The following is a 25689-nucleotide window of genomic DNA, read 5'->3' on the forward strand; positions in this document are numbered from 1 at the left end:
AAGCTGAAAAAGGAAGAGTGCTGTTGTAAACTGGTGGAATAACTTGTCAGAAAGTCCTAGAAGGATTCTTCCACCAGAGTTAGCGATTATAACTTGTGAAATAATGTAACTTAGAAAGTATTCCAGAGGGATAGCCATGTTAGTCTGTATGCAGCAAAAACAATGAGAGTTCTGTAGCACTTTAAAGACTAACAAATTTAATTTCAGCAGGCATAAGCTTTCGTGAGCTTCAGCTCACTTCTTCAGATGCAGTTGGTAGAAATGATACAGCAAATAGGAAACATATATAGAAGACAACATATGCATATCCAAGGGCATAGATAACAATGGGGTAGGTAGATAAAAGCCAGGTACTTGAGACATAATGACAACCATTGAGTAGGAGGTGAGAATGGGTGATCAGAGCAAATTACTTCTTGTAATGAGATAGCCATTCCAAATCCCTGTTTAAACCCAGTTTGAATGTGTCAAGTTTGCAGATAATTTCTAACTCAGCAGTTTCTCTTTCAAGTCTGTTTTTGAAGTTTTTTTGAGAAGTACAGCAACTTTCAGGTCAGCGACAGAGTGCCCTGGGAGATTGAAGTGTTCGTCAACTGGTTTATGGATGCTATTATTTTTTATGTCTGATTTGTGTCCATTTATCCTTTTGCGTAGTGATAGTCCAGTTTGGCCAATGTACATGGCAGAGGGGCATTGCTGGCACATGATGGCATATATAACATTAGTGGATGTGCAGGTAAATGAGCCCCTTGTGGTGTGATTGATGTGGTTAGGACCAGTGATGCTGTCACTAGAGTCGATGTGTGGGCAGAGCTGGCAACGGGGTTTGTTGCAGGGATAGGTTCCTGGATTGGACTTTTTGTAGGGTGTATGGTTGCTGGTGAGTATTTGCTTCAGGTTGGGGGGCTGTCTGTAAACCAGGATGAGTCTGCCGCCCACTGCCTCTGCTAGGATAGGTTGTAGCTCTTTAATGATGTATTGGAGAGATTTTAGCTGGGGACTGTAGGTGATGACCAGTGGTGTTCTGTTGTTTTCTTTGTTGGGTCTGTTCTGTAGTAGCTGACTTCTGGGTACCCGTCTGGCTCTGTCAATTTGTTTCTTCACTTCTCCAGGTGGGTATTGTAGTTTTAAGAATGTTTCTTAGAGATCCTGTAAGTTTTTGTCTCTGTCTGAGGGATTGGAGCAAATCCAGTTGTATCTTAAGGCTTGGCTGTAGACAATGGATCGTTTAATGTGTCCAGGGTAAAAGCTGAAGGCATGAAGATACGTGTTGCGGTCAGTTGGTTTTCGGTATAGGGTGGTATTAATGTGACTGTCCTTTATTTTTATTGTAGTGTCCAGGAAGTGGATTTCTTGTGTGGACTGGTCCAGGCTGAGGTTGATAGTGGGATGGAAATTATTGAAATCCTGGTGAAATTCTTCGAGAGACTCTTTCCTGTGGGTCCAGATGATGAAAATGTCGTCAATGTAGCGTAGGTAAAGGAGAGGTGCTTGGGGATGAGTTTTGAGGAAGCATTGTTCTAGGTCAGCCATAAAAATGTTGGCATACTGTGGGGCCATGCGGGTGCCCATAGCTGTGCCACTGACTTGGAGGTATAGATTGGCTCCAAATCTGAAGTAGTTATGGGTCAGGACAAAGTTCAGCTGTCAGGTGTGTACTCCCTAGCTTGGTTGACAAATAAGTCCTATGAGCCATGGGTGTGGATCCATACCTTTTCTCCCCAATAAAGCTATCTGCAAGTAAACATTCTTTTGTAACAGTCCCCTATAGCACCTGTACAATGGAAGGTAGAAGCTGAGCTGGAGTTAAGTACTTGTTCACTGAAGAGCAAATAGTGCTCCTACCATTCATACAATTTAAAATACATATGAACTAAACTGGAAAATACAAGTTGCTTGCTTTGGGATGTTAAGTAACTGATTCCAGTTGGCTCAACGTATGTTCTTGAGAATTGTCATTAAGGACGTAACCTTTAAATGTTTAGTCTTCTTTCTAGTAAGAATAATGTAGGGAAAATGTTTGCAGAAGGGTCAAATCAGATGATAGAAGAGGCTTCTTGGGGCCCACTTTACTATATTTGTAACTGAGGAAAGATGTTAATTTACTGTATGAAATTTGTGAAATTGTACCAGGTATTGTATTAAACAAAAAGATCATTTTGATCGTCTGTGAATTCCGAGAAGTTGCTAAGGTTGAACTACAACCCAGTTCCTGCTACGTGTTCTTTCCTCTGTCATAAAGACATAGATTTCAGAGAAATTAGATACTTGCTATTGGATTATATACACTGGATCCTAAATTTTCTACTATGTCACTGACTTGAAAAATAGTACTTGGCGGTCAAGGGAGATGAGTTTCCTGCCATCTTGTGCAAATGATGTTGTTTAAGCTTTACTGACAGTTTTATCCTTTATTTCTGATGTTTGATCAATTTCGTTTCCAACTGTTTTGTAAGTTTTCTTTTAAATTTCAAATTACAGGTTCACGACTAGCTCTGGCAAGACTTCTTTCAGGTGAGTGCCTCATCTGGATAGATTACATTACTTAATACATTGACCCAGCAAGATGTCTCTTCTTGGACTCATTAGGCTTTTGAAGTTTAATATTGGGTTCCATGTTTTCCTTTTACTTTATAACTGACTTTAAAACTTCACCACTACCATTGTTGGTCCTTTTAAATCAGTATTTCAAATTCATTTTTTCCGCTTTCTGTCTACCTCACCCCTCATGCTTACCCCATTGGTCATCTCTCAGCTATTGATAAACACCTGCTGTTCCAGAAAATGTACTACCGCAAGTGCTGAGCATTGATATTGTCTGAAGGACACAGTTTGTTCCCTTTAGGAGTATACTGATGAATTGAAAAGCCATATAGTGATGATTGATAGGGAGGAAATGTAGTTTTGTAGTGACAGTGTGGAAGTGGTAGCCAGGATTCATTGGTTCTATTTCCAGCAGTTGCTGACTTGAACTCTGAACTTGGGCAACGTATTTAGCTTTTCTTTTCCTCAGTTTATTCCCTTGTAAAAAGGATATACTACCTAACAGGGTTGTTAAGGCTTATGTTTAAAAAGTACTGTCTTTATACATTCCCTTCATTCAGTGTTCTGAAGGTATCTTATATATGTGTGATTTTGTGCTTCCTGTGTTTTCAAGTCTATTTCCACATCCTCAAAATTAAGGAAAAACGAAAGTTACAAACCTTCTGTCAATTAGTAAATTCAAAATAAAGATGTCTGTTAAAACTGCTTTCATAGGCTATTTCTAGCATTATGTTTTTCTTTTTGAGAACAAATGCCAAACACATCCATCCATCAAACAATTTAAGCTACCTACTAAATTTCACATTGTAGCACAGAGATTAAGTGCTTAATGACACTTATAAGAACAAGGATCCTGTAAGAACAATAATCATGCTTCTGAGGTCACACAACAATTGACGCACACAAAATTTTATGTGAAAATAACTGAAACCAAGCCCAAAGATGTCTTTCAGGTTAACTTTTTTACATCTAAAACTCCCCAAAGCAAACTAAAACAGCAAGCCCTACACACACACATCCCTCCCATATCCATCCTGACTCTGTTTTTATCTCCTTACAAAAGTCTGCAGGCTCTGTTCCTGGGGTTTAATGGTATAGCAGCACAAATAAAATGATGCTTAGCCCCAAAGGAGGGTCAGGGGTGAGAGGTAGAATCCTTCAGATGAAGTCCCATTTAGTCCACTTTGACTGGAGGTTGGCTGCTGGGACCAGGACCTTGTGCAAGATGAGCGTTTTTAAGTGGTGTAAAAAATTGGGCTACAGAGATGCCACTTGTGTGCCGCAGGGGCAGATCCACGAGACACAATCTTGTGTCTTTCTGTGGTATACTGGTGGTCTTGCATCACCAACGAATTCTCCAAACTTCTTAGTTAACAATGGGACTTGAAGGATTTATCTGCTGCGCACTTGCTTTTAATACAGCATAAGAAAAACACTTTTTCCACATATAGACTTTGTTTATATAATTTCCAATATATTAAATGCAAAAATACATTAATGATGGAAAATATTGCTTCCACAAACCAGCAAACTTCTTCAATCAGTTTTACATTTATTGAGCACTGTATCTTGATCTGTGAAGGAGGGAGATTTGAGAGGGGCAGTAGTACAGAGGGTATTTTTCTAATAATACCACAATTATGCATATTATTTATGTATCTTATTTATATCTTGAATATATGGTATTTCGGGTGGTGTAGTCTCGCTAAATTTGGTTTCCCCAATGTGAACCAATTTTTTTTTTTTTTTTTGAGCACATGTAAAATATCTAATGTCCCTCCTTCCCCCATTCTTAGTAATCAGTATTGGGTTGCATGCACATTCATAAGGGATGAAAGGGATCACTTGTTTGAGAAATCACATAAAAAATAACTGATTTTAAACGTGTGCAGTGATTAATTATGTACACATACTGCAATTCAAATGTGACAGCTACTACTATGTCTTCATAGTACAGAAGGACCTCTGTTGATAAAGGATATGTATGCATAGTCTCCTCCTATGACCTACTGTACTTGAATCAATGTATTCCGTACATGCTGCGTGTAATTACTTTTTGCAAAAGCTCTGGGTGGTCAAAAGATGTTGTACTTCTCTTTCCTAATGCTAATTATTCTTCAGAGGTGCTAGGGAGTTTTATTATATTACATTTCTGGTGAATTATTGCACTTGTCTTTGCAGTGAGGGACTAGGATTTCCTGAAGCATTATCTAGTTTTGTGCTGTGATGACCTAGAAATAGGCTGTCATTCGGATGGGATTCTTGATTTGAATTTAGTGATTAGTACTTTCACCTTGTATGTATGCCTTGCTTTTAAATTCTAACCTTGGAGCAAGTGTTCTGTTTCCCATTTGTTCAGTACCTTCTTTGAAAGAAAACATTCAGTCTGTGCAACCAATTCATTCTTTCTAAGTCCTGGTTTGATATTTTTGAATACTGTAAATTGGAAAGGGTGTGTGTGTAAAAATGCAGAGAAAGTCCACAGCGGAGCAGTTTGAAGGTTGTTAGCTGAAGTGCAGAAACTTAAGTTGCAATGCTAACAAATTCTCTTGTAATTTTTTGGTATATTTTCTTGAATTCAATAAAAACATGTTTTATCAATAAAAGTTGAGTAATTGGAAAATCTGTCTCATAATACTAGAGACAGAGTGCATATTGATGCCTGTAACTAAGATTGTGCAAACATTTTGATTCTAGAGGATTGTTTGCAAATGTTTGTAACTCTTTCCCCCCCTTTTTGGGTTCAGAAGTGGCACATTTGATTTCAGCCCAGAAGCAAACTTTCTTAAGAAAAATTGAGTTAAGATACTCTGTCATTTGAGAGTGCCTACTGGCAGGTAATGCCTTTTTCCAATTAAAAAAAAAAAAGTTAATGCCTTTTGTTTTGAACACTTGCTCTGGTATTGCCGTGATATGAACCATAAACTTGGAATTTGTCAAGGCTTTAACGGCTAGGTCACAGATGTCTTTTAGTGTTTTAGTGGAAATTGGTTGTAGTTTGTCTATATTTTAAGGGTTTAAAAAGTCCTTTTTAAAAAAATAAGATCAGTGAATGATCTGTCAGTATTCTGTCCACCCTGCACATAAGTGTGAATGTAAAGACATTTTTTATGGAGTCTTGCATTCTTCCATATGGTAATTGAAGGTGGTACATAGGTGAAGGAGTTAAGATCCTTTGGAGGATTGAGTTCCATCAGTGCAGGGATGGATTATGTGCAGTGATGTATTGAGCGTCGGGCACACATCAAAAAGTGAAGATACAGGTATTTCAAAGATTTCGTTTGGACAGCATTGTCCAAACTGCGCAGTGAATCAGGCAGCTCTGTGGGAAAAAATGTGATCTGATCATTTAAACTTCTGAAATCTATGCAAACACGAGCTTAGTGTTTCTGCACAAAAGCCTTATTTTTGGCATTTCCAGAGTACTGAGCACTTCACTTTGCAGTCTGTGTCCCTTTAATGTAATTTCTTTGTATGGGATAGAATCATACCATAATTCCTGCTCTTCAGTTTGGAGTATTTTGTTATGTGGCATTGGTAGTGTGCTTGGCATTTGGAGAAAATATTCATTGATATGTTCAGTTGATTATTCTGAACTTTTTAAAAAAAAATTATCTACTTAGACTTCTCAAATGTAGACACGTTTGTCATAAAAAAAGTCTGTGTAATATGGGAGGTATTGACACTGGAAAAATCGGTGTGCAGTGTAAATTGCAGTCACTTACCTTTCTTGTTTGAATATATAGAATAGTGATCAAATGAATAATCAAGGCAACATTATATAAAGCTTATTATTTAGTGCATTTATGGTCCATATAAGACAGCAATTCCATTGAGTGTTTCTGTTGACCTCATAAACTACTTGAGCATTGCTTAAGTAGTTTAATGCCACTAATGACAATATCCTTTTATCTGGGCCTCTTGAGTGTATAATGATGTGTGCATAAAATAGTAATACTTTGGTTATTTACTATTACGTATTGCCCTTCTGCCCGTACTCCTATCATTGCATCTCTTTTCGCTTCTATAATGGCTCCCACGCTGTGTCCTATAATCCTCATTCTATTGATTCTGCAAGTCAGATAAAGATTTCTCTTGTTACACAGTGCTCTAGAAAATCTTAAGTTACAACTTGTATGTGTGGTTTGCATTTAAACAAAACAATCTAGTCAAGAATTTATATATTTAAAAAAATGGTGTGATAAATTGCAAATTAAATTCTGCCATAGCTGCAGGTTAAGTGTGATAGAAACTTGTGACTGGCTAGAATGTTAAAGGATTTAATGTTTTACATTTAATTTCTGCAGCATTTCTGTTCACACAATTACCATAGATTCCAATGCAGCTCTACATTTGCAATTGCAGCAAGATAGCTTCTTTAGGAAATGATTACTCTGACATCAGCACTAAAATGATAAAATCAATTTCCGTAACTTAGTGAAGTGTGAACATAATAACATAAAACTTTAAAAATAGGAATAGTTGGAAGTTTCAGCCCTACTTCATACGTGAACTGGATTTTCAAGAGTGGATATTATGACTTTTAATTTCAAAAACCTTCAGGTTATCTAAATTTCACCTTTTCCTCCTGGCTCCTCTTTTTTGCCTCTTCCCTTTTTCGAGACAAATTGATACTTGCTTTAGTTATATTCTGAAAAACCTACTTTTTATTCTCACTTTTCTCAGTATTTCCATTATTTCTTATGCTGCTGGAAGGGGTTCATGCATTTATTTTAATGCATTGTTTTTGGATTGTGGGATATGTTCACATTGAATAAAATTCTTAAATGGGTCAGAAATTTCTTGCCTAGTTGTACCATATGTTGTTGTCAGTAGTAGTCTAGCAGGTCTGTCTGAGTTCTTAGCTATTTTGTGACCTGAATGTTCATTCTGAGTAGGAGGTGTGTTAAGAAGAGGATATACCTATTTTTATTTTCTAGCTCTTTAACGTGAACACTCCTGTAAGGTAAAGTGATGCTTATAAAGAAACCATTAAACTTTGGCATGCTGTAAGTTTTTATCCATTAGTATCTAAAGTAAGTCTATCTTGATTTGCGGTTAGTTTGGAAGTATACATTTCAGTGAGAAAATAAAAACAGAGTAATCTTAAACCTTATTTAATTTAAAATCAAAATTCATTAACGTGGAGCTCAGGTTGAGAGTACATGTCAATAATTTAAGGGTTAAAAAAAAAAAAAGGATTTTGTATCTTAAATCAAAGCCACATTAAAAAGCCATTGTAAACCCATATTTTTCAGAATTAATTATAAGGTTTTTTTGTGCCTAAAAGTGTAAAAGTATGGAAATGCATTTGTTCTCCAAGCATAGATAAACTAGGAGAACTTTAGTTCACTGGTGGGAGAACAGAAATGTTAAGTTGTTTAAAACATAGTAGATTCAGGGGTGTATAGTTACCTTCCCTAAGAGATTTGAATTGCAGTGACAGATGGACTTCTGGTGATATGGAGGTGAGTACAGTGAGGTTAATGACATGTTGCACTCAGATGAACAGCTCTAAACTTAGCTTTAGACTGAGTCATTTGTACTTAGGCTGTGGTATTTGATAGAAGGGACTGGTTAGAGCTCTGGGAGTTTTTATTTCTGTAATAGTTATTTTTAAGGGCAGCAATACCATGATGTAAAATAGACAGTGTAAATATGCCCATATAGTTACAGTTTCATTTAAAGGCTGTGTACTTGTGTAGAAATTCCACAAAGAGTTTCTTAGTAAATTATGAATATAAGAAAATCATGGATCTAAAAGTTAGTTCTCAGTGATTCTGTATGTTTTAAAAGAAGTGCAAATTAGTTTGGCAGTTGTACATATTGATTGGTAATAATCATTTGGAATTTGTTGTATCTTTGGGTAAAATATGCTCTTTATTAATCTCCACTAGTTCTAAAAAACCAAATAAATAATCTAAAAGTAGTAATGCAAAAAATGGACAAATTTAGGATAATATTCATTCATAGGTAGCTAGAAGTGTCCTCTTATTCTGTAACTGGTATTGGAAATATTCTGACAGTAGACTAGGATCTGTGGGTTTTAATTTTATTTTAACTCTAATGCTTTTCAAAGCCCCAACTGTTTGGGAGCATCTGTAAGAAGTGGAAATAAGGATGTACTCTGTGGTCTCACATTAGGGGTGGAGAGGATAATCTCACTTAATTTCAGGTGATGCTTTTGTTCTGATGGTATCAACATATTTTCATAAATTGCTTTACAGTAGATTGGGGAATACTCTGATCTGTTTGCATGTCCTTCCTAGAATGAAGAAAAGTACTGATCTCTGAGAATACTGAAATTAAAAATATAGGGTCAGAACTACAGTTGGTTTAAATGGGAGAGCTTGATTAATTTCATTGGGGCTATTTAGGCCTAGTTGGACCAGTTGAGGATCTGGCTGATAAATTTTACATATGTCTTTAAAATGGTGACAGCTTCAATATAAAGCTCTTATTATAAAGCTTTCTGATAACGTGCTTCCTCAAGTGATAGTATGGGTAAAGAAAATCCTCAGATTATGAATAGATAATAATCTTCCCCTTTAAAACGGAGCCAGTATGAATCAGAGATCTTGTTGAAGGGCCAGGTTGCTTAAACATTGTCCAGTTGTATGTCCGTAGTGTGCATAGTCAAGGACAATTAGTTTTCCATGAAGCCTTATTCAGGATATAATATCTCTCTTAAGGGGAAAAAAAAGACCCTTCCTTTTTGTTTCCATAGAGCTCCGCTGTACACCAGGGCAGTTTGCATGTCGCAGTGGTACCATCCAGTGCATCCCTTTGAACTGGCAGTGTGATGGATGGCCTACCTGTGAGGATGAGAGTGATGAAGTTGACTGTCCAGGTAAGTAAAACAAAACAAAACAAAAAAATTGCTATTCTCTGAACTGTTACTTTGTGCGGTAATATTATGCTTCAGGTTTTGTTTTTATAAAACCACAGCTAGGAAATCCAGGTTCAAACAGAAATCACTATGGGAGAACACTAGTAAATTTGGTAGATGTTCCTTATAATAATCTTGACTCAGCTTTGTTTTTCAGTTTGTACATAGACATCACAAGCAATTTTTCCTTAATTAGGTTACACTTCCATTCTTGCAATCTATGTGTAGGTATTCTAAATGAGAAATGAGTAGCTAGACTGTTTTAAATCTTAATGGACAGGAAAAACTGCCATTACAAATCTGCAGTTGAATTCTAAACTTGTCTCTTGTCTTCAGAAATGTATCCTGCAGAAACTGGATTGAGGCATACTGTTGGACAGCGTAGAGGAAGTTGCCCTGTAGCTACCTAAGCTGTGGTGTTCACTTGCATAAACAGAACATGTCAGTCCAGGAGACAGTCAAACTGGTATTTTTTGCCCTTAAACTTAGAGGGTCATTTTTCAAGAGTTGATCACCCAGCAGCTCCATTATTCTAAGTGGGAACAGCTGTGCATTGCTTTCTGAAAATTCGGCCTCAGTTGTGATCAAACACACTTGGAAATCTGGCCGGTACGATTTAAGATCATTTAAAAATGGGAGATGATGCCCAAGGCTTTCTTTTGGGATAGTGAAGTGGAAATCTGGAAATGATGACTACAGTTAAATTGCAGCATGGATTAGATTTTAAGTCCAGGTCTTTAGAGAGCCCCAAACTACACTGAAGTATTGTAATTTTTGAGTTCATTCTCTGTTTGAACAAATGAATCAGAACTGTAGAGCATCAAATAAACTCCTTTCATGTGCCCAGTTGCATTCTGAATTCTGGCTCAGAGTTATTTTTACAGTATTTCCAATACCTGCAGTAGAGTAAGTATTTTATAGGAAGAGTCTCTTCCAAACTTTCCTAATTTTTTACATCCTTTACGTTTCTGTAGAACACATACTTTATGTGGATTTCGTGAGCCTGACATCCATAAATCCTGAACCTGTGCCTTAGCTGGCCTCTGCAGCTATCTTGCATACTGTATACAGGGTGTGATATAGCGAGGGCAGTAGGAGAGTGGTGGATGGAAGATATGAGAATCCCAGAATGCTCAGGGCTCTGTTCCCTGCTGACTAACTAAGAGCCATTAGGGGGCAATTAGGAGCAGCTGAGGCCAATTAAAGACCAGCCAGGTGCTTCATAAAAGCCCTCTGCTCCAAACCGTCAGCGTGGGAGCTGGAGGAGTAGGAGTGCTGAGTTGTGCAGAGGAGAAGACTGGAGTGCAGAGTTCTGTGGAGGAGCAGCCAGGAGGAAGGTACCAGGCTCAAGAAGCTAGAAGGACTGAAGGAGGGGGAAAATTAGCCCTGGGGAAGAGTGTGCAGTTGGAAACACAGTGCCAGCAGCACACAGCTGCTTCTCATAGGGCCCCTGGGCTGGGACCCAGAGGAACGGGTGGGCCCGGGGCCCTACCCACTCCTTGGGGAAGACGGGGTGACTGGAGACGCCCTGGCCCACTACAAACAATACCAGCATGAGACCCACTAGAGGGGAGCTGGCTGCTTTACACAAGGGTTTTACCTGAACAAAATTCATGCTATGCTTATGACTAAATGGGGAAATCTGTGTGATTAGGTTTAACATTTCATCAGATACAACTGATTTGCTGTGTAAAATAATTATTACTAGGAAGCATTTCAGCTTTCAGTTGAAGGAAGGATTTATAAAAATGTAGGTAGTAATAACATCTGTTCACCATAAACTTAAAATGATTACTCATGCTGTCATAATTGCTTTTTAATATGGAAATAAGCTTTACAGATATTGAAATTTTGGGAGGACTGTTGGACTGTTACAGCAGTCCAGAAGCTGGAAATTATTGTATACATTGCATGACCAACAAAGGTGAGTGAGAGGTGATTAGGTTTTCGTAGTCTCAGTGTGAATGTGCACTGTAATGACTTGTTAGCTCGGTGTATGTCCCTTTCCAAAAGTCAATGAAAGGCCACTGTAAGCTGTATCATATTGCCTTGCCTACTTCCTTTAAGGCCTGATTCTATTCATGTCAGCAGCAAAACAGCCATTTACCTCAAAAGAAATTGGATCATGCGTGATATGGGACTTTCCCAATAAATTCAATATGTGTTGTCCCACAAGCAACAATTTCCTTTTGTTAGCAATTCTAATCTTTTTGCAAAACATATTTGGTCAATAAATGATTAATAGCCATGATCTAATCTGGATAAGTGTATAGGATGCATATTTTTGTTAATGGGCTGTAATATTTGTCTTTCAAAAGCCAATGTTAAGTTGAATAGCCTTTTTGACTAATAACATCCCATTTTCCTTCCCTAAAATACAAATTTATTTTTAAGGTGGAATTCTTTTCAATTCCAAACTTTAGTTTTAAGCTCTGGTATGTAGAAATGCTTACTTTTCTTCCCTGCTCTTGCACAAATATTAGTGGAATCTTTGCATCTGTGTTTGTCCTCAATCCATGTCTCTAGTAGGATAAAGCCCTTTGGCTGCTGATTCTGTCTGCATACTAGAAATTATTGGGAGGATTTACACAGCATGTGCCTGCAACTCCTTTCTGCTTCAGTCATGGAGTCACATGAAATAATTCTTTTCTGTTCCTTTTCAGGAGTAGTAGATTTGAAAATAATTCATGCTGAAACAGTATTGCTGTAACATTTCTAGTAGATAAGATTGTCATATCTCTTAAAGCCTTTGCCATTTTAGTGAGTTACAAGTGGTAATTTCTTAATTGTTAACACTAGTCTCTAATTCTAGGTAGTAACAGATTAAACTTTGATGTAAATGGTAAGAATCTAAGAATGCCAATACATATTCAGGAGTAGTGTAGTTGTGCTTTTCCACCTGCACTCTCTGTTCTGTAATTGTACCAATAGGAGATGAGAACGTTGATACCTTTTCTTACTCCTCCTTGGATTTCACAGTTTCTTTTTTTGCCACTAAAAGAGCTTCACTGTGTGGATCAGCTTCTCCAAATATATTCCCTTCTCTATAGGTCTGTAGGCCAAAAATCCCTTTCAGTAACAAGAATAGTGGGAGTGGGCAGAGTTGTGCTGAACATCTTCAGTTCAGTTCGGCTTATACTTCTTGAACAGTTTTTATTTCATTTATCATGTTGCACAGACAGGGAATGGATATTCTAAATTTATCCTGTTAACTCTTTTTCCAAATCTTGTTAACAGCAGTCGCTTCATGCAACTATAGTTGACAATCATCTGTCTGTCTGTCTTTTCTATAGCACACATTACTGGAGTAAGCACCCCAGACTTGGTAGTCCATGTGCTTCTGACTGTTTACATTTAAAGTCTTGTGGTGAGACACTGTATCATAGCCCTTTTGTATAACTTCATCTTCACCCTGAACTTAATTGCCCTACAATAAAGCTTTTTCAAAGGGCCCTTGATCAGGAGATCTCAATGTTTTCAATGCTCTCCAACAGACCTTCATTGTTCTATTCCTAGGTCTGCAATCCAATTTATAACAAGGTGTCTGTGCTGAGCCCAATGATCTAGGAGCAACATCTTTGAGAGAACTATATGTGTTTGTCTCATTGAACATCCACTCACTTCATTACTTTTCTTAACATGACCTTTTGTGAGTCCATAAGAAGAACTATGTGGTCCTGCACTCCTCCCCACCTGTCCCTCTTCACAGAGAAATTCCTGGATGGAGCCAGCCAAAGATTTGGCCAGCAGCAAATCTCTATAAATGTAATCATTTAGCAGTAGTCTGATCGCTGTGAACTCAAAGCCTCTTGAAATTCTTCTTCTGCTTTAGCTCTTGTGAAAGCTTAAAATACATGTGCTCTGCATATGACCTGAATTAGTTGTCCCATGATAAGTAATGTTAGCCAATAGGAATTTATATGCATAATGTCTGAACTAAACTTATTGAATGTCCTTTGCACAGAGAAAGTAGGAAACAGGGAAAAGACCACTTATGACTGGAAATATTTTTTAAAAATATGGTGGGTTCATTTTAGGCCAAAAAGGTAGTTAATCTTGAGATGACCTAATTCCCCTCTCACCTCCACTAAAAATGAGAATTGGAAACTTTATTATCTAGTAGGTTGTTCTGTGCAGTTAAACTGTCTTGTTGGACAAAGTAGCTGTAGTGCATGCATGTGTGTTTAAAACTAACAACAAAAAACCGCAGCAGTTCTTGTGTTTCCCGGTAGATAAGTACACTAGCAGATCATGTATGGAAACCAGCAACCTTTTATGGCAATTTCATACAGAATCTACATTAAAAGAATGTTTGTCACAGAATCTAGCATTCCAATTAGGAAATGCCAGAATGTAGGTTGCCTTTTGTGTATGCTTTGAGAGTTATTAATTACATGATCACTAATTTTTTTCCACAGGAAGTCAGCTTCATTCAGTGCATCGGAGGTGGGGTATTTGCTGAATGAGCAGCTATTAAATAGCTTCATCCTCATTGTTCAATGTGTGGTCCCAGGACTACTTTACTATTCAAACTCTGCTCTGAATGTAATTATTAATTTCCTCAAGGGCTGTTCTGTAGCACTTATCACTATAATATTGGAGTGCTTCACAAACATGAATGAATTTGTTCACAATACTCTTATGAGGTGGTTTAGTCTAATACTTGTTTCAGCTGGGAAGCTGAGGTTCAGAGTTCAGATCAAGTGTCCACTACTTTTGGGTGCCCAATTTGAGATGACTAAAGGTTGACTTTTCAGAATATCTAGTGTTATATAACACTTAATACTCAAAATACAGCTGTCAGTGACTTCATTTACAGTGGTGGGTGCTCACTACTTCTGCAAACTCGACTCTAGGACAGTGGTTCTGAACCTTTCCAGACTACTGCACCCTTTCAGGTGTCTGATTTGTCGTGCATACCCCAAGTTTCACCTCAGTTAAAAACTACTTGCTTACAAAATCAGACCTAAAAATACAAAAGTGTCACGGGACAGTATTACTGAAAAATTGCTAACTTTCTCATTTTTACCATATAATTATAAAATAAATCAATTGGAATATAAATATTGTACTTACATTTCAGTGTACAGTGTAAAAGAGCAGTATAAACAAGTCATTGTCTGTGTGAAATTTTAGTTTTTACTGACTTTGCTGGTGCTTTTTATGTAGCCTGTTGTAAAACTGGGCAAATGTCTATATGAATTGATGTACTCCTTGGAAGATCTCTGTGTGCCCCAGGGATACAGGTATCCCTGGTTGAGAACCACTGCACCAGGATCTCAAGGCAGGCATCCAGAACATGAGGAATGCACAATCAGTGACCATGTGTGAAATGTTTAGTTGAAGTTACTTGCTTAGCACCATATAAGAATCCAGTTTTCCAGGGCAGCATTTAATCGTGAGACCATCCTTTGTCTTTCTGCAGACCCTGCCTTATTACCCACCTACCAACATCTGCAACAAATCAGGCAGGGCTCCTAGTGACGATAGTGTCACTACACTGTCACTACACAACCCTAACTCATTCCTAGACCAGTGTTCTGCACTGAACGAAGTAGGGGCTGTGTGGAAAATAGTATGTCATAATGTGAGTAGATTGTAATGTATGTACAGAAGGGGCTGAATTAAGGTTGCACAGGCAGCCTTCATTCTGACATTTTTTAACTTCTGAGTGTTTGACTTTGCAATCTTAACAGTCTTTTAATTGTAGATTTTTTTGTATATAATCCATGAGGTTTCTAAAAAAGTAACCCCCCAAATCCCCTCTTGTGGATCCCTGCTAACCCCCATGTGGTTGGTTTATCAGTAGAGTTGAACCTTTTAGCTTTACTGCACAGGACTCTGCTACTTGAGCTAAGTGTCATCCTCTATCAGTTAATCTCCTACTGCTATATGGACCAGCTACTAGAAAGAGATGACACGCTTTGACCGGAGGTTTCACAGATATCTGCTGACAGAGAGTTGTTGACACTGGAATCGAGGGTTTCCTTCTGAGGTTTGTTTTGGCTGGGGTTGTGGGAGAAGAGTTGTCTACTGACCACAGACCCTTCTCCCAGAGCACTTTTCAGTCTGTTCTTGTCACAGCCCTGTGTCCCCCATTCTGGCCCCCTGTGTCTCCTGATCCAATCTGTGTTCCTACGCTGGCTCCTTAACCCTCCCCCATATCTGGCTTTTGTCCCCTCTGTATTAGTTGGATTCCATCCTCTCCTCTGTACTGCTAGGGTGCCAGCAGGGGCAGTGTTGAGAGCAAATGAAACCGTTTCCCTGCTCTATTTGGGTGTGCAGGATGCTGGAGCTGACAGCAGCCGTTGTAAGGGAAGTCCTGCTGAGTGCCTGAAGCCCTGGACTGGAGGATGTTCAGTACAGGCAGAATCTTCAGAAAATTTAGCTGCCACGTTCTAACAAGTAGAGACTGTGTGTGTGCAAACTGCGATGATTTTTCAAAGGCTTGTAACTTGGACTGTTTTCACAGGAACAGCAAAAGATCTTGCACCAGACTGCTTTGAGGGGTTCAGCAGCTGGATCCCGTTTGGTTTTAAAGTCTCTAGAGTCAAGGCACAGCCACTGTCTTGGGGCTTCTAGGCACACTCTTAGGGCTCAGGCCGTCTCTCAAGCCCTATCTCCTGACAGCTGTGACCCCTGTTTTATCTTTTGTCTCTTTGTTTTGTTTGGGAATTTTGCACTCTCCAAATATCTGCTTTCTGCAGTGGGAGGAAGTGACTTCTGCCTCCTCCAGCCAACCCATTGTCCCAATGTGCTTTGCATTTAATAGGCCATTGAGTCCTAACGTCATGGTCTTTGGGGGAATGGGCAGAATGTGCTTAAAGTCTTGTCAGTAATGGTGGATGCACATAGACAGAGGCATTCATTGATATAGCAGTTTCATACATTGAACAGGCAGATTTCCCAAATCGACAGCAGCCATAACACAAAGGCACATCTTTCTGCCAAATTTCAAGTAATGGAGGCACTAGTTTTGCAACAAAATGGTAGTAAGAATTTTTTTTTAAATGGGCAAAATTACATTTTTACTTAAACTCTTTTGTGGGAAAGAGTTTAAACTATTTTTTATTTAAATTTTCCAAAAACAATTCAGCCTGAGGTAGACAGCTGGCTTGGAAAAGTTCATCCTGAATGGTTAAAGTTTGGTAAAATTGTCAGCAACTGAAAACAGGATCATATAATGGGAAGCATCAACCTTAACTTAGCTGGCACTAGCAGCTTGGTCTGTAATGCAGCTAGAGTGAATACTTGTTAGTATTCTTCTGTTTTCCTGTGGCTAATCCAGTTTTGTTTGTGGTTTTTATGAGTCTGTAAATAAACTGGAGAATGTGGGGAGCAGTGAGTTTCTCAAGAGAAATGAAATCTCACTTCATGAACCTTTGTTTGAACCTGCGTCTTTTAGAATGACAAGCACAGCATTCCTACCTGCTAACACTGCTTGTTGGCTTTATTAGCTGTCCTCAGAGGGACTGCAGATCTCGATTGTCTCAGTCCATTAAAGCCACTGCTGTCATCACTTATCATTCTAATCTTAAATATTAGTGAAGGCCACAGAAATACTTTAGAGGAAACAGTGGTACGTCATTTTCTAGAAATTGTTACTTTTGGGTATTAAAGCTGTGAGTGGACATGGGTGTTAAAATCAATGCCTTGTTTCCTGCTGAAGCCCTCAGGTGGCTAGATTGTGATAGTGTGATATTTTAGCCTTGGTTGGTATATTAAGAATTGCTCTCAATGTCATTTCCTTTTTTCCACATTCAAGAATCATTAACATTTTTATGAAGGAAGCAATAACCAAAAAGTATAGAAAATCTTTGTGGCATATTGGTACAGTACAAAGACAATTTGTCAAAGCAGTGACACCTTTGCCACTATTGCATATTCATGGAATTGGCACCTCCTTCTCATTACAGAGAGGTGGTACTCAAAGATTTTGTTGCCTCTCAACTTCGCTTGAGCCAGAGACAGGAAATTCTATTCAGACAGTGGTATCTCCATATCTGGAAGTCTCCAATGTATTGTTTAGCAATTGACAATGTTGTGTTAATAGAATGAGTTACTTCAGGTGTCTTAGAATTTTAAGGCCAGAAGGGACCACTGGATCACCTGATCTGACCTCTTTTATATCACAAGTCGCCAATACCACCTACACACTAAACCCAACAACTGAAATTAGACGTAGGTATTACAGCTTTCAGGAGACTAGACTATTATCTGTCACAGGCAGAGAACAGGAGGGACTGAGGTGCACCAATGCCTAAGCTCCCTGCAATGGCAGGAAATTGTGAGATGTACCCAGATAAAACTGGCAATTAATCCTGACCCTGTGCTGTAGAGGAAGGCTATCAGTTAGAAGGCTATCAGCATATGAACAAGAAACCAGGTAGCCAAGCACCAGGTCTCCTTGGTCCTGACCAGTTTTGTTCTTAGGTTTCCTGTGATCAGTATGCTATTTGAGCAAATTTTGTGTAAGAGATTAATGTCTTAATGATTGAGGTTAACAAACACAGTTCATGTATGATTCAAATAGAACAAAAACCTAGATTCCTGGACATAATCTTACCAATTTAAGATGTTCAGGTACACTTTTCTCAAATTTACATTTTTAAAACTTCTTGAATTTTCCGCCCATTGTGGGATGATGGAGTGGGTGAGTTAAATACTTAAGTACCCATAGACTGTGCAAAGAAGAGTAGATAAAAAGCCCTGGGAATGATGCATTTGCTGGAACAGCTAAAACTACTGCATGTCAAGCTCTGTGCACAACTGCATTTGTTGAAATCCTGCCACAATTATTCACTTAATCAACAAGACTCATGTACCAGTTTGTTGGCTCTTTTCAGTGGTATGTGTTTCACACTGGCATGTATATCTTCCTACAGGCAACTACAGTACATAATTACTATTGACTTTTTAAATTTTGTTTGTCTTGAATTCATACCTGGAAAGATGTTTATGAAAGAGTTTACCTTTGTGTAAATGAAAAACTGCCTTTGCATGTGTGTTTCTTTTCTCTCTAGGCTTGACTGGGGACCAACGATCTTATCATGGGAAAGAAAATGTGGATTCCAGGCACAATCGAGGAAGAGGAGGAGATACAACCCGCTTTCACACTGTCAATGTGGCGCAGCCTGTCCGGTTTAGCAGTAAGTTGCAGACTGGGGAACCTGGTCCAAATTCCTAGAAGTCAGTTCACAAAATTAGGCCATTTCTCTCAAGGCAAAGACATACTTCAGTATGCAAGAGTTTTTTGTAATATTAAAAGTAGTGGTTCTAGAGCTGCTAGACAGTCCAAGGACTCTTAACTTTCAAGTTGTCATTAAATCGCATGCTTTTCTTGAACTGAAGTGTGCTGATGCGGTCCAAAGAGCATACATGCCAGAGATCTAAGTATTTGTATTCTAACTCTTTTGATAAGGTTATTTGTAGCACTGTTATATATAACATGGTAATTATGAATTGTTCCTTAAAGCAGTTCTAGTGACATGGTAGACTGAGAATGGAACTCTAAATACATCTTTGTTCTTGTATTGTTGGTAATGTATTAATATAGTATAGAATAGTACTTCACAATAGCAGTGGTTTTGTGAAAAAAGAGTTGGAATTTTCTGTTTATAAATTATGGGCTTTTCTTCCTGGGTTGTATTGTCTTCAGTTGGATGTATGGGTCTTCAGCAGATGTGAAAATCTGATCTTATTTCTCCTGAGAGACTAGTTTCAACACAGAAGCATTCTTTTTAAATCAAGGTCCCAGTGTTACAAATACTTCTCAAGTGCTTTAAATAAAGCACATGCATAAGTCCAACTGGCTCATTAAGGGCAAGTTCAGATGCTCAAATTTATTAGTGGGGAGTAAAACCTTACTTATTTTAATATTGCTCTAGAAAAATAGTGGGATAAAAATTAGACCCAAGTGATTCAACAGTAGTTTCCTAGAGAAATAATTTAACTTAAAAAACCTCTTAACTATAATAGCAGTTTGTCTGATAGTATGAGTGCTAGCCTTTACAGAAAAATGTTCTTAGCAAATAAAGCATTTTGGAAATTTGCTATCTCTCATCCCTCTAAAGAGAAAAACACTCAGAATTCAGTTACCTAAATGTATTAATGATCACTTTAGCCCTTCCTTGCTCAGCTGTTTTGAATATATGCCAACCCTCGCACAGGTGCTCTTTACCCAATCTTGATGATGATAATTAGGCTGAGGTTCTTGCCAGTCAGAAAATTACCCAGTCTTGGTAAATGGGAGCACTGTATAAAACTTTTTGCATGGCTGTTTTAGCCTATGTCTGTAATCCCTAGCATTCTTACTGTGACAGAGACTGAACGAAAAGCAGACACAGATGCTGAACATCCAAATGAGTGAGGCTTAAAGATTTCTTTTTGGAAACAAGATGCAGAAAAAGTTGCTTGGCTTTTAATATGCTATTTAAAACAAAATCCCTTTTGACTATAGTAGAGAACTCTCCTACCTCATGCTGAAATGTCTAGTGCTAAACTTCTTTAATGCTGCTTTTTGGTGGGTTAATGCAATTTCGGGCTAGCAGTTAAGTGGAGTTGAAGGGTGAATATAGATCCCAGCAGGAGAACTAGTCTGTAACGTGTGTGGTAGTGACTTTACACAGAATGAATCTTCTATAGAATGAGGAATCTCATTGATAAGTGGGTAAGGGGACAGGCGTTGAAAGTGGCAGTGAAATTTTTCAACTCTTTCATTGTTCTGATCTGTCTTTATTTTGTTTTAGTATTGCTATAAATAAAAACTGTGCCACAGAAGCAGACAGCTAACATAAGCCAAAATTTAAACATTTCATGAAGATTAAAAAAATCTGTTTGATTTTCTTTAATGTATGTAAAATTTTGTTATATACTGATGGACCTAACTAGTTTTGGTAAGTTTGTTGATTTTTAAATTCTTTTATAACAAATTTGTATGAAAGTAGTTCTGGTGACTATAACATAATATACCACGTAATCCAGTGGGTTGCCATACCGTTCTATCTGTTCTTACACCACTCACATCACTATGGTAGCACTTTGTCTCTGAAATGTAACTGGGAATAATAGTCCAGGAAATCCTACTTTATAAAAAGGCTTGAGAGCTGTAGTTCAAGAAGTAAGTGGTAACTGTGTTAACTCGCTGGACTGTTTTTCCCGAAAGCAGCCTGTTGAGCATGCACTTCTTAAAAATAAATCAGGCAGAAGAGGGGTATTGAAGATTTAAACATGATTTCTCAGATCATGGATGCAGTCATGTTATACTACCTATATCTGTTTTCATGAACTCCTCAGTATAAATGTGATTCTTCAAATCCTGGTTACTTCATTTTCATATTTGGGTCAATAATATAGTATTTTGTGCAACTTGTATTTATTACTTCGTTCAAAACATTTGGACTATTACAGATTAGTCAGGATTTTGTTAGTTTAAGACATAAGTAATTCTAAAAACACGGGTTGGAAGATTGCAAAAGGACCTTAGAGCTGTAAAAGCCTTGATAATTCTCTAGCATGTGAAAAATTAATATTCCACTTTGTTAAATTTTAGCATATTTAGAAAGAACTTGGTTATGGTAAATTAGTTGTATTATTTCACTACTTTATGATAGAGATCACTGTGATTTCAAAGAAAGTATTGGGATCCTTTTGGTTATGAACAGAGACCATATGAATGCTCAAGCAAAAGTTAAATAATTGCCGAGATTACTGTGCCCTGGCAAGTGTTGTGGAACTAATATTGCGCTGCTTTTAGTCCATACCAAATGCAACAGCTAAGATCGTCTTTTTTTCCTGTTAACTCTGATTGTGCTCTCTCTCTAAGTCCCTCCAGTGGATGTCTATCCACTCCAGTAGTGCCAGCCATGAATGTCCATTGGTCCATTTTTTCCACGCTTTCTTCTGTACTTCACCTTACTTATGAATTGCCCTCCCTGAACTAATCCATAAGACCTTCTTCACATCCTTCTTAAAGACCCACTTCTGCTGTGAAGTCTGCAAGAAATGTAATTGGTTACTAATGGATATATTTAGTGGCAGTAGGTGAACACGAGTACTATTAACTTTTTTTAATAAAAGAAGGAAAAACCTTTGGAAGCATCAAGTTGTGCATGTTGCTAACTTGTGTAACTGAATGATCCTATCAATCTCTTCATCCTCTTCTTTCTCTCCCCCTAGGTCCCCCCCCTTTTTTTTCTTCCTACTATTTCTTCTTGCTGCTTGTTTCAATTAGATTGTAATATCTTCAGGGCAATGACAGGGCTTGTGATTGTGTTTGTGGTCAGTGTCTTGCATGGTAGAGCCTAGCCTGAATATGGCCTTTGGGTGCTACTACAGCGCAGGTGAAAAGTGGTGAAAGTAAATCGTGTTTAAACAGTTGAAATCCCAGAGAGACAAGTTTTGTCAAGAAACCTTTTTGTCAGGAAACATCACCATAATCTCTAGTGCACATCATCTCATAGTTGTGGGGTGGATTTTAGATTGTGTGTGTGTGTGTGTGTATATATATATACGTGCAAGCTGCACTGAAAATATTTATAATAAATATTGACTTTTTTAACCAGTAGATACGTTGGCTCAAGTTAAGATCCTAATTTTGGGGGATCTTTTCCCTTCTATTCTCCATGTTTCCTAGGAAAGTGCCCAACAGGATGGCATCACTATGAGGGCACAGCCAGTTGTTACAGGGTGTATTTAAATGGGGAGAACTATTGGGACGCTGTGCAGACATGTCAGAGGGTGAATGGATCTCTGGCCACCTTCACCACAGATCAGGAGCTCAGGTTCATCCTGGCACAGGAGTGGGACCTAGAAGAGAAAGCCTTTGGAAGGAAGGACCAACGTAGGTGAGTAAGAAGGAAAAAAAAAAAAAAAAAAAACCTATTCCATATTGGATGAAAGTGGTTCTACATGAATTAATAAGTAACTGCTAATGTTGTACAAACTAAGTAGCTCAGTTTGCTTAGACTTTAATGATAAAAATGGATTTAAATTAAGCATTAGCCTTGTGATTGCTAAGCTACTGCCAATTGCCATCAGTTTTCTGTTTTAACCAGCATTAGTGAATAAACGGTGAACTTCTTATGTTTGCTTACAGTCAAATAACTTTTCAGTCTGTGTCTTTGCATCTCTGAACAGGAAACAGAACAATTGTAGCAAGAATGAAATATTTTAGTGCACTGTGCATTTTGCTGAGCGTTTTCTGTGAAATACTGGGAGAATTCTAGTGTTCTCTAAACTTTTTAACTGAATTGTCAAGTTTATTGGCAATAAAAGACCAGTAATATTGAAAAAGATGCTAGCTTTAGATAGGAGTGAAAGGGCCATTTGAATGTATTCTGAGAGAAGTCTCTGAATCTCTGCTCTAGTTTAGGGTGAGGGGAGGATGTTCTCAGCTGTTCTATTTGAGAGAGGACTACTTCCCGAAAAATATAATTACTTTAAAAAATAGAATTACTGGTTTTTTATTCTTTGGTTTTTCATCAGTGCTCTGCTGTGCTGTTCTGTCGCCATCAGTAGTACTGTTTTTTTTGTTACTGTTGCTCTTTCCTGTCTGATGCTGAATTAGAACCAGAAATGCATTTGACAGATATTTTAAGAGCATGCACTGCAGTAAGTTGGATTTTGTGATACATCTGTATAATTGTGGATTCAAGATGTTTCAGTGCCACCACGGCAACAAATTTATGAACTTGATATTTGTGTATAGTTTTTACAAATCACAACATATCACGTCAATAAAATAAATAATACCAATATCTATGTAATATCAACAATCCTTTTTAAAAAAACAAACCAAAAACTACTGTTGGTGAATATATTCCCAATATTAGACATGGAATATAACAGTGTGGAGCATTACAATATTTTTGTCAGTGTTAAATTAAAAATAGGAAACTTAGTAGCAGTGTGGATTGATTTTAAATCACCTTGATTTAAATCATGATTTAAATCACCGAAAGAAAATCATGGATTTAAATAGTTTCCCACTAATACTACTTCACATATTTCTTAAACAATGATGCAAATCTGATCACTAAAACATATTAATTGACAACTCAGTACAGCATTTTACAACATCTAGGAGGGTATACTTTGTGTAATTTTTTAGATAACTTGATTTTTATTAATTTAGGAAATAGTACATAGTACTCATTACCTGTGTCAAGCTGCAGATGCAGCAGCAAGTACATTAGGAATGGTAAGAACTAAATCACACACACAAACCCAGTAGCACTTATATTTTATTAAACTAAATATTAAATGTTCCATAAATGTTTCACATTTGCAATTGTAGCAGTCCCCTGAGTTGCCGGCTGATGGCTGTCCTTAAATACTTTTTTTTTTAAATTTTCAAATTTTCTTTAACAGACAAGCCATCACAATACTAAACGTACACTGTCCTTAAAACTTCTACAACAAGCTCTCATCCTCCCCATTCTCACTGTCATTTTTATTCATAGACTGAAAGAGAAATACGAGTTTTCCTGCTTTTTCAACTCCCAATTGATTTCTTAGCTGGTAGTTAGGCTGGACAGACTAGAGCCATTAATTCATTTTTGAGACTGTAAGTGTAGGTTTATCATGTTTGTGATGAGATTTAATGGTAACTGTTTTTTAAACGAGAGAAAAATGTAGTATTGTTGATTTTTTTTTAAATAAAAAAAAATCTGATTTAAATTTAAAAAATCAGATTTAAAAAAAAATAAATCATTGATATTTATCCACCCTGCTTAGTAGTAAGATTCTGTATTACTTGTTCTCAATTTTATGGTAGTATTTTTCCCTTCTTACTTTTTGGAATCTTTTAAAAATACCTATTTCTTTAACGATAGGTTCTGGGTTGGATATCAGTATGTCATCACCAACCGAAATCGTTCTCTAGAAGGTCACTGGGAGGTGGCTTATAAAGGTAAGCTTCTGAAACTAGATGCTAACTTCCATGCACCTTGCTTAAAAATAAATCTAATTAAACATAAGCTCAAAACAGCTGTCCTCAAGCTGTGAATGTAATCTATAGGGACATAGTTTCTTTCAAGAGGGAAATAAGGTGCTATAATTCAAAGGGAGAACTGCTTCACAACATCAAATGGAATGCCTGTGGTAACCACCATTTAGGTTAGGTGTTAGAAATTTCCTGGTACTAAATGACTGAAGAATATAATGTTAGGAAGAATGATTCATCTTTCTCAAAGGAAACCCCCACATAGAATGGAAATATTTCAATTACCTATGGAAACTTCTCATTTTGGAAGGTGGAGAGGTCCTGATTTTATTGCAGAAACCTTTCTTGCTCTGCCATTCTCTGGCAACTAAATTTGGCTGAATTTTATAGTACCATATACTGGCTGTTAATCTTATCTACAAAATCTCCATAAAACATATATAGTTTGTGGGAAATCACTTGTAGAATAAGTAGGTTTAGCTGTGATGATGTAAATTGAAACAACTTGCATGTAGCTTTAGTGTAAAAAGAATAAAGAACACTGAAATGAATGGGTATTGCTTTATCTCTCATTTTGTAATCTCACCAAATTTTTCAAAGTGCCACTCAAATCTCCAGACACCTGTGAAAGTATCTCCTATCTCTTGTATTGCTTGGATGTTTGTAGCAGACTCAGTGTTAACAAAAAGAAGTAAACAACTGAATAGTTTATTAGCCCAGGAAATTCCAGGATTAAGCTTTGAGCAATCTCAGAGCTTTAAATATGCAGTGTCACCAAAGTGAATGCTACATAAAAAGTAATCTACAGTTGAATTTTTATGGAAATGTGGGAAATGGACAGGTAGCATAAATATGTAGCTATTGAAATAGGTGTCTGTTGCAGAATGAGTAACAAAATTTCACCTTGGTATTTTAAAGTGGGTCTGGTTTGCACGGGCCAGAATTTTCCATATGGCTGGTATCATTTGGTCCCTCTTATACAGAGTTTGTTGAAATAGTTCGTCTAAGTTTTGATGGTTAAAATATGATTTGCATTTATGCCTTCTCCAGAACAAAGATAAAGCACATTGACTCGGGTGCAGGGAAGCTTGCATGTATGTTATACTTTTTGTACACAAACTGCTTCAGTCTGCAAGGCTGTCAGTTTACAACTCTATTAGCTGTAAACCTTCTTAACATTTTTTTTAAATGTGTTTTTAAAAAAAAAAAAAAAAAAAACTTCTCTGAAATGCTGATGTATAGTGTTGCCTAGATTCTAAATAGTTTGTCTCCCTTGGTTTATCCAACTGAAACAAATGCTCTGCCAGTGCAA

The 25689-nt window shown here is 37.4% G+C and overlaps 1 protein-coding gene across 5 annotated transcripts in view; it reads left to right on the forward strand.

The window, feature by feature from the left end:
- DGCR2 (DiGeorge syndrome critical region gene 2) overlaps positions 1–25689 on the forward strand; it is a 67780-nt gene that overhangs the window by 18413 nt on the left and 23678 nt on the right. The window contains exons 2-6 of one of the 5 annotated variants that reach the window (XM_067539923.1): positions 2482–2514; positions 9272–9394; positions 18457–18582; positions 22059–22278; positions 24268–24344. In XM_067539923.1, the coding sequence (XP_067396024.1) occupies positions 2482–2514; positions 9272–9394; positions 18457–18582; positions 22059–22278; positions 24268–24344 (579 nt within the window). Of the gene's footprint in view, positions 1–2481; positions 2515–9271; positions 9395–18456; positions 18583–19581; positions 20329–22058; positions 22279–24267; positions 24345–25689 lie in introns of those variants that run through there. The other 4 variants (XM_067539924.1, XM_067539925.1, XM_067539927.1 and 1 more) reach the window with 4 other exon arrangements.

Source organism: Emydura macquarii, unplaced genomic scaffold, assembly GCF_026122565.2.
Source record: "Emydura macquarii macquarii isolate MOO-44397 ecotype Brisbane River unplaced genomic scaffold, CSIRO-AGI_Emac_v2 contig_554, whole genome shotgun sequence".
Classification (NCBI taxonomy): domain Eukaryota; kingdom Metazoa; phylum Chordata; order Testudines; family Chelidae; genus Emydura; species Emydura macquarii.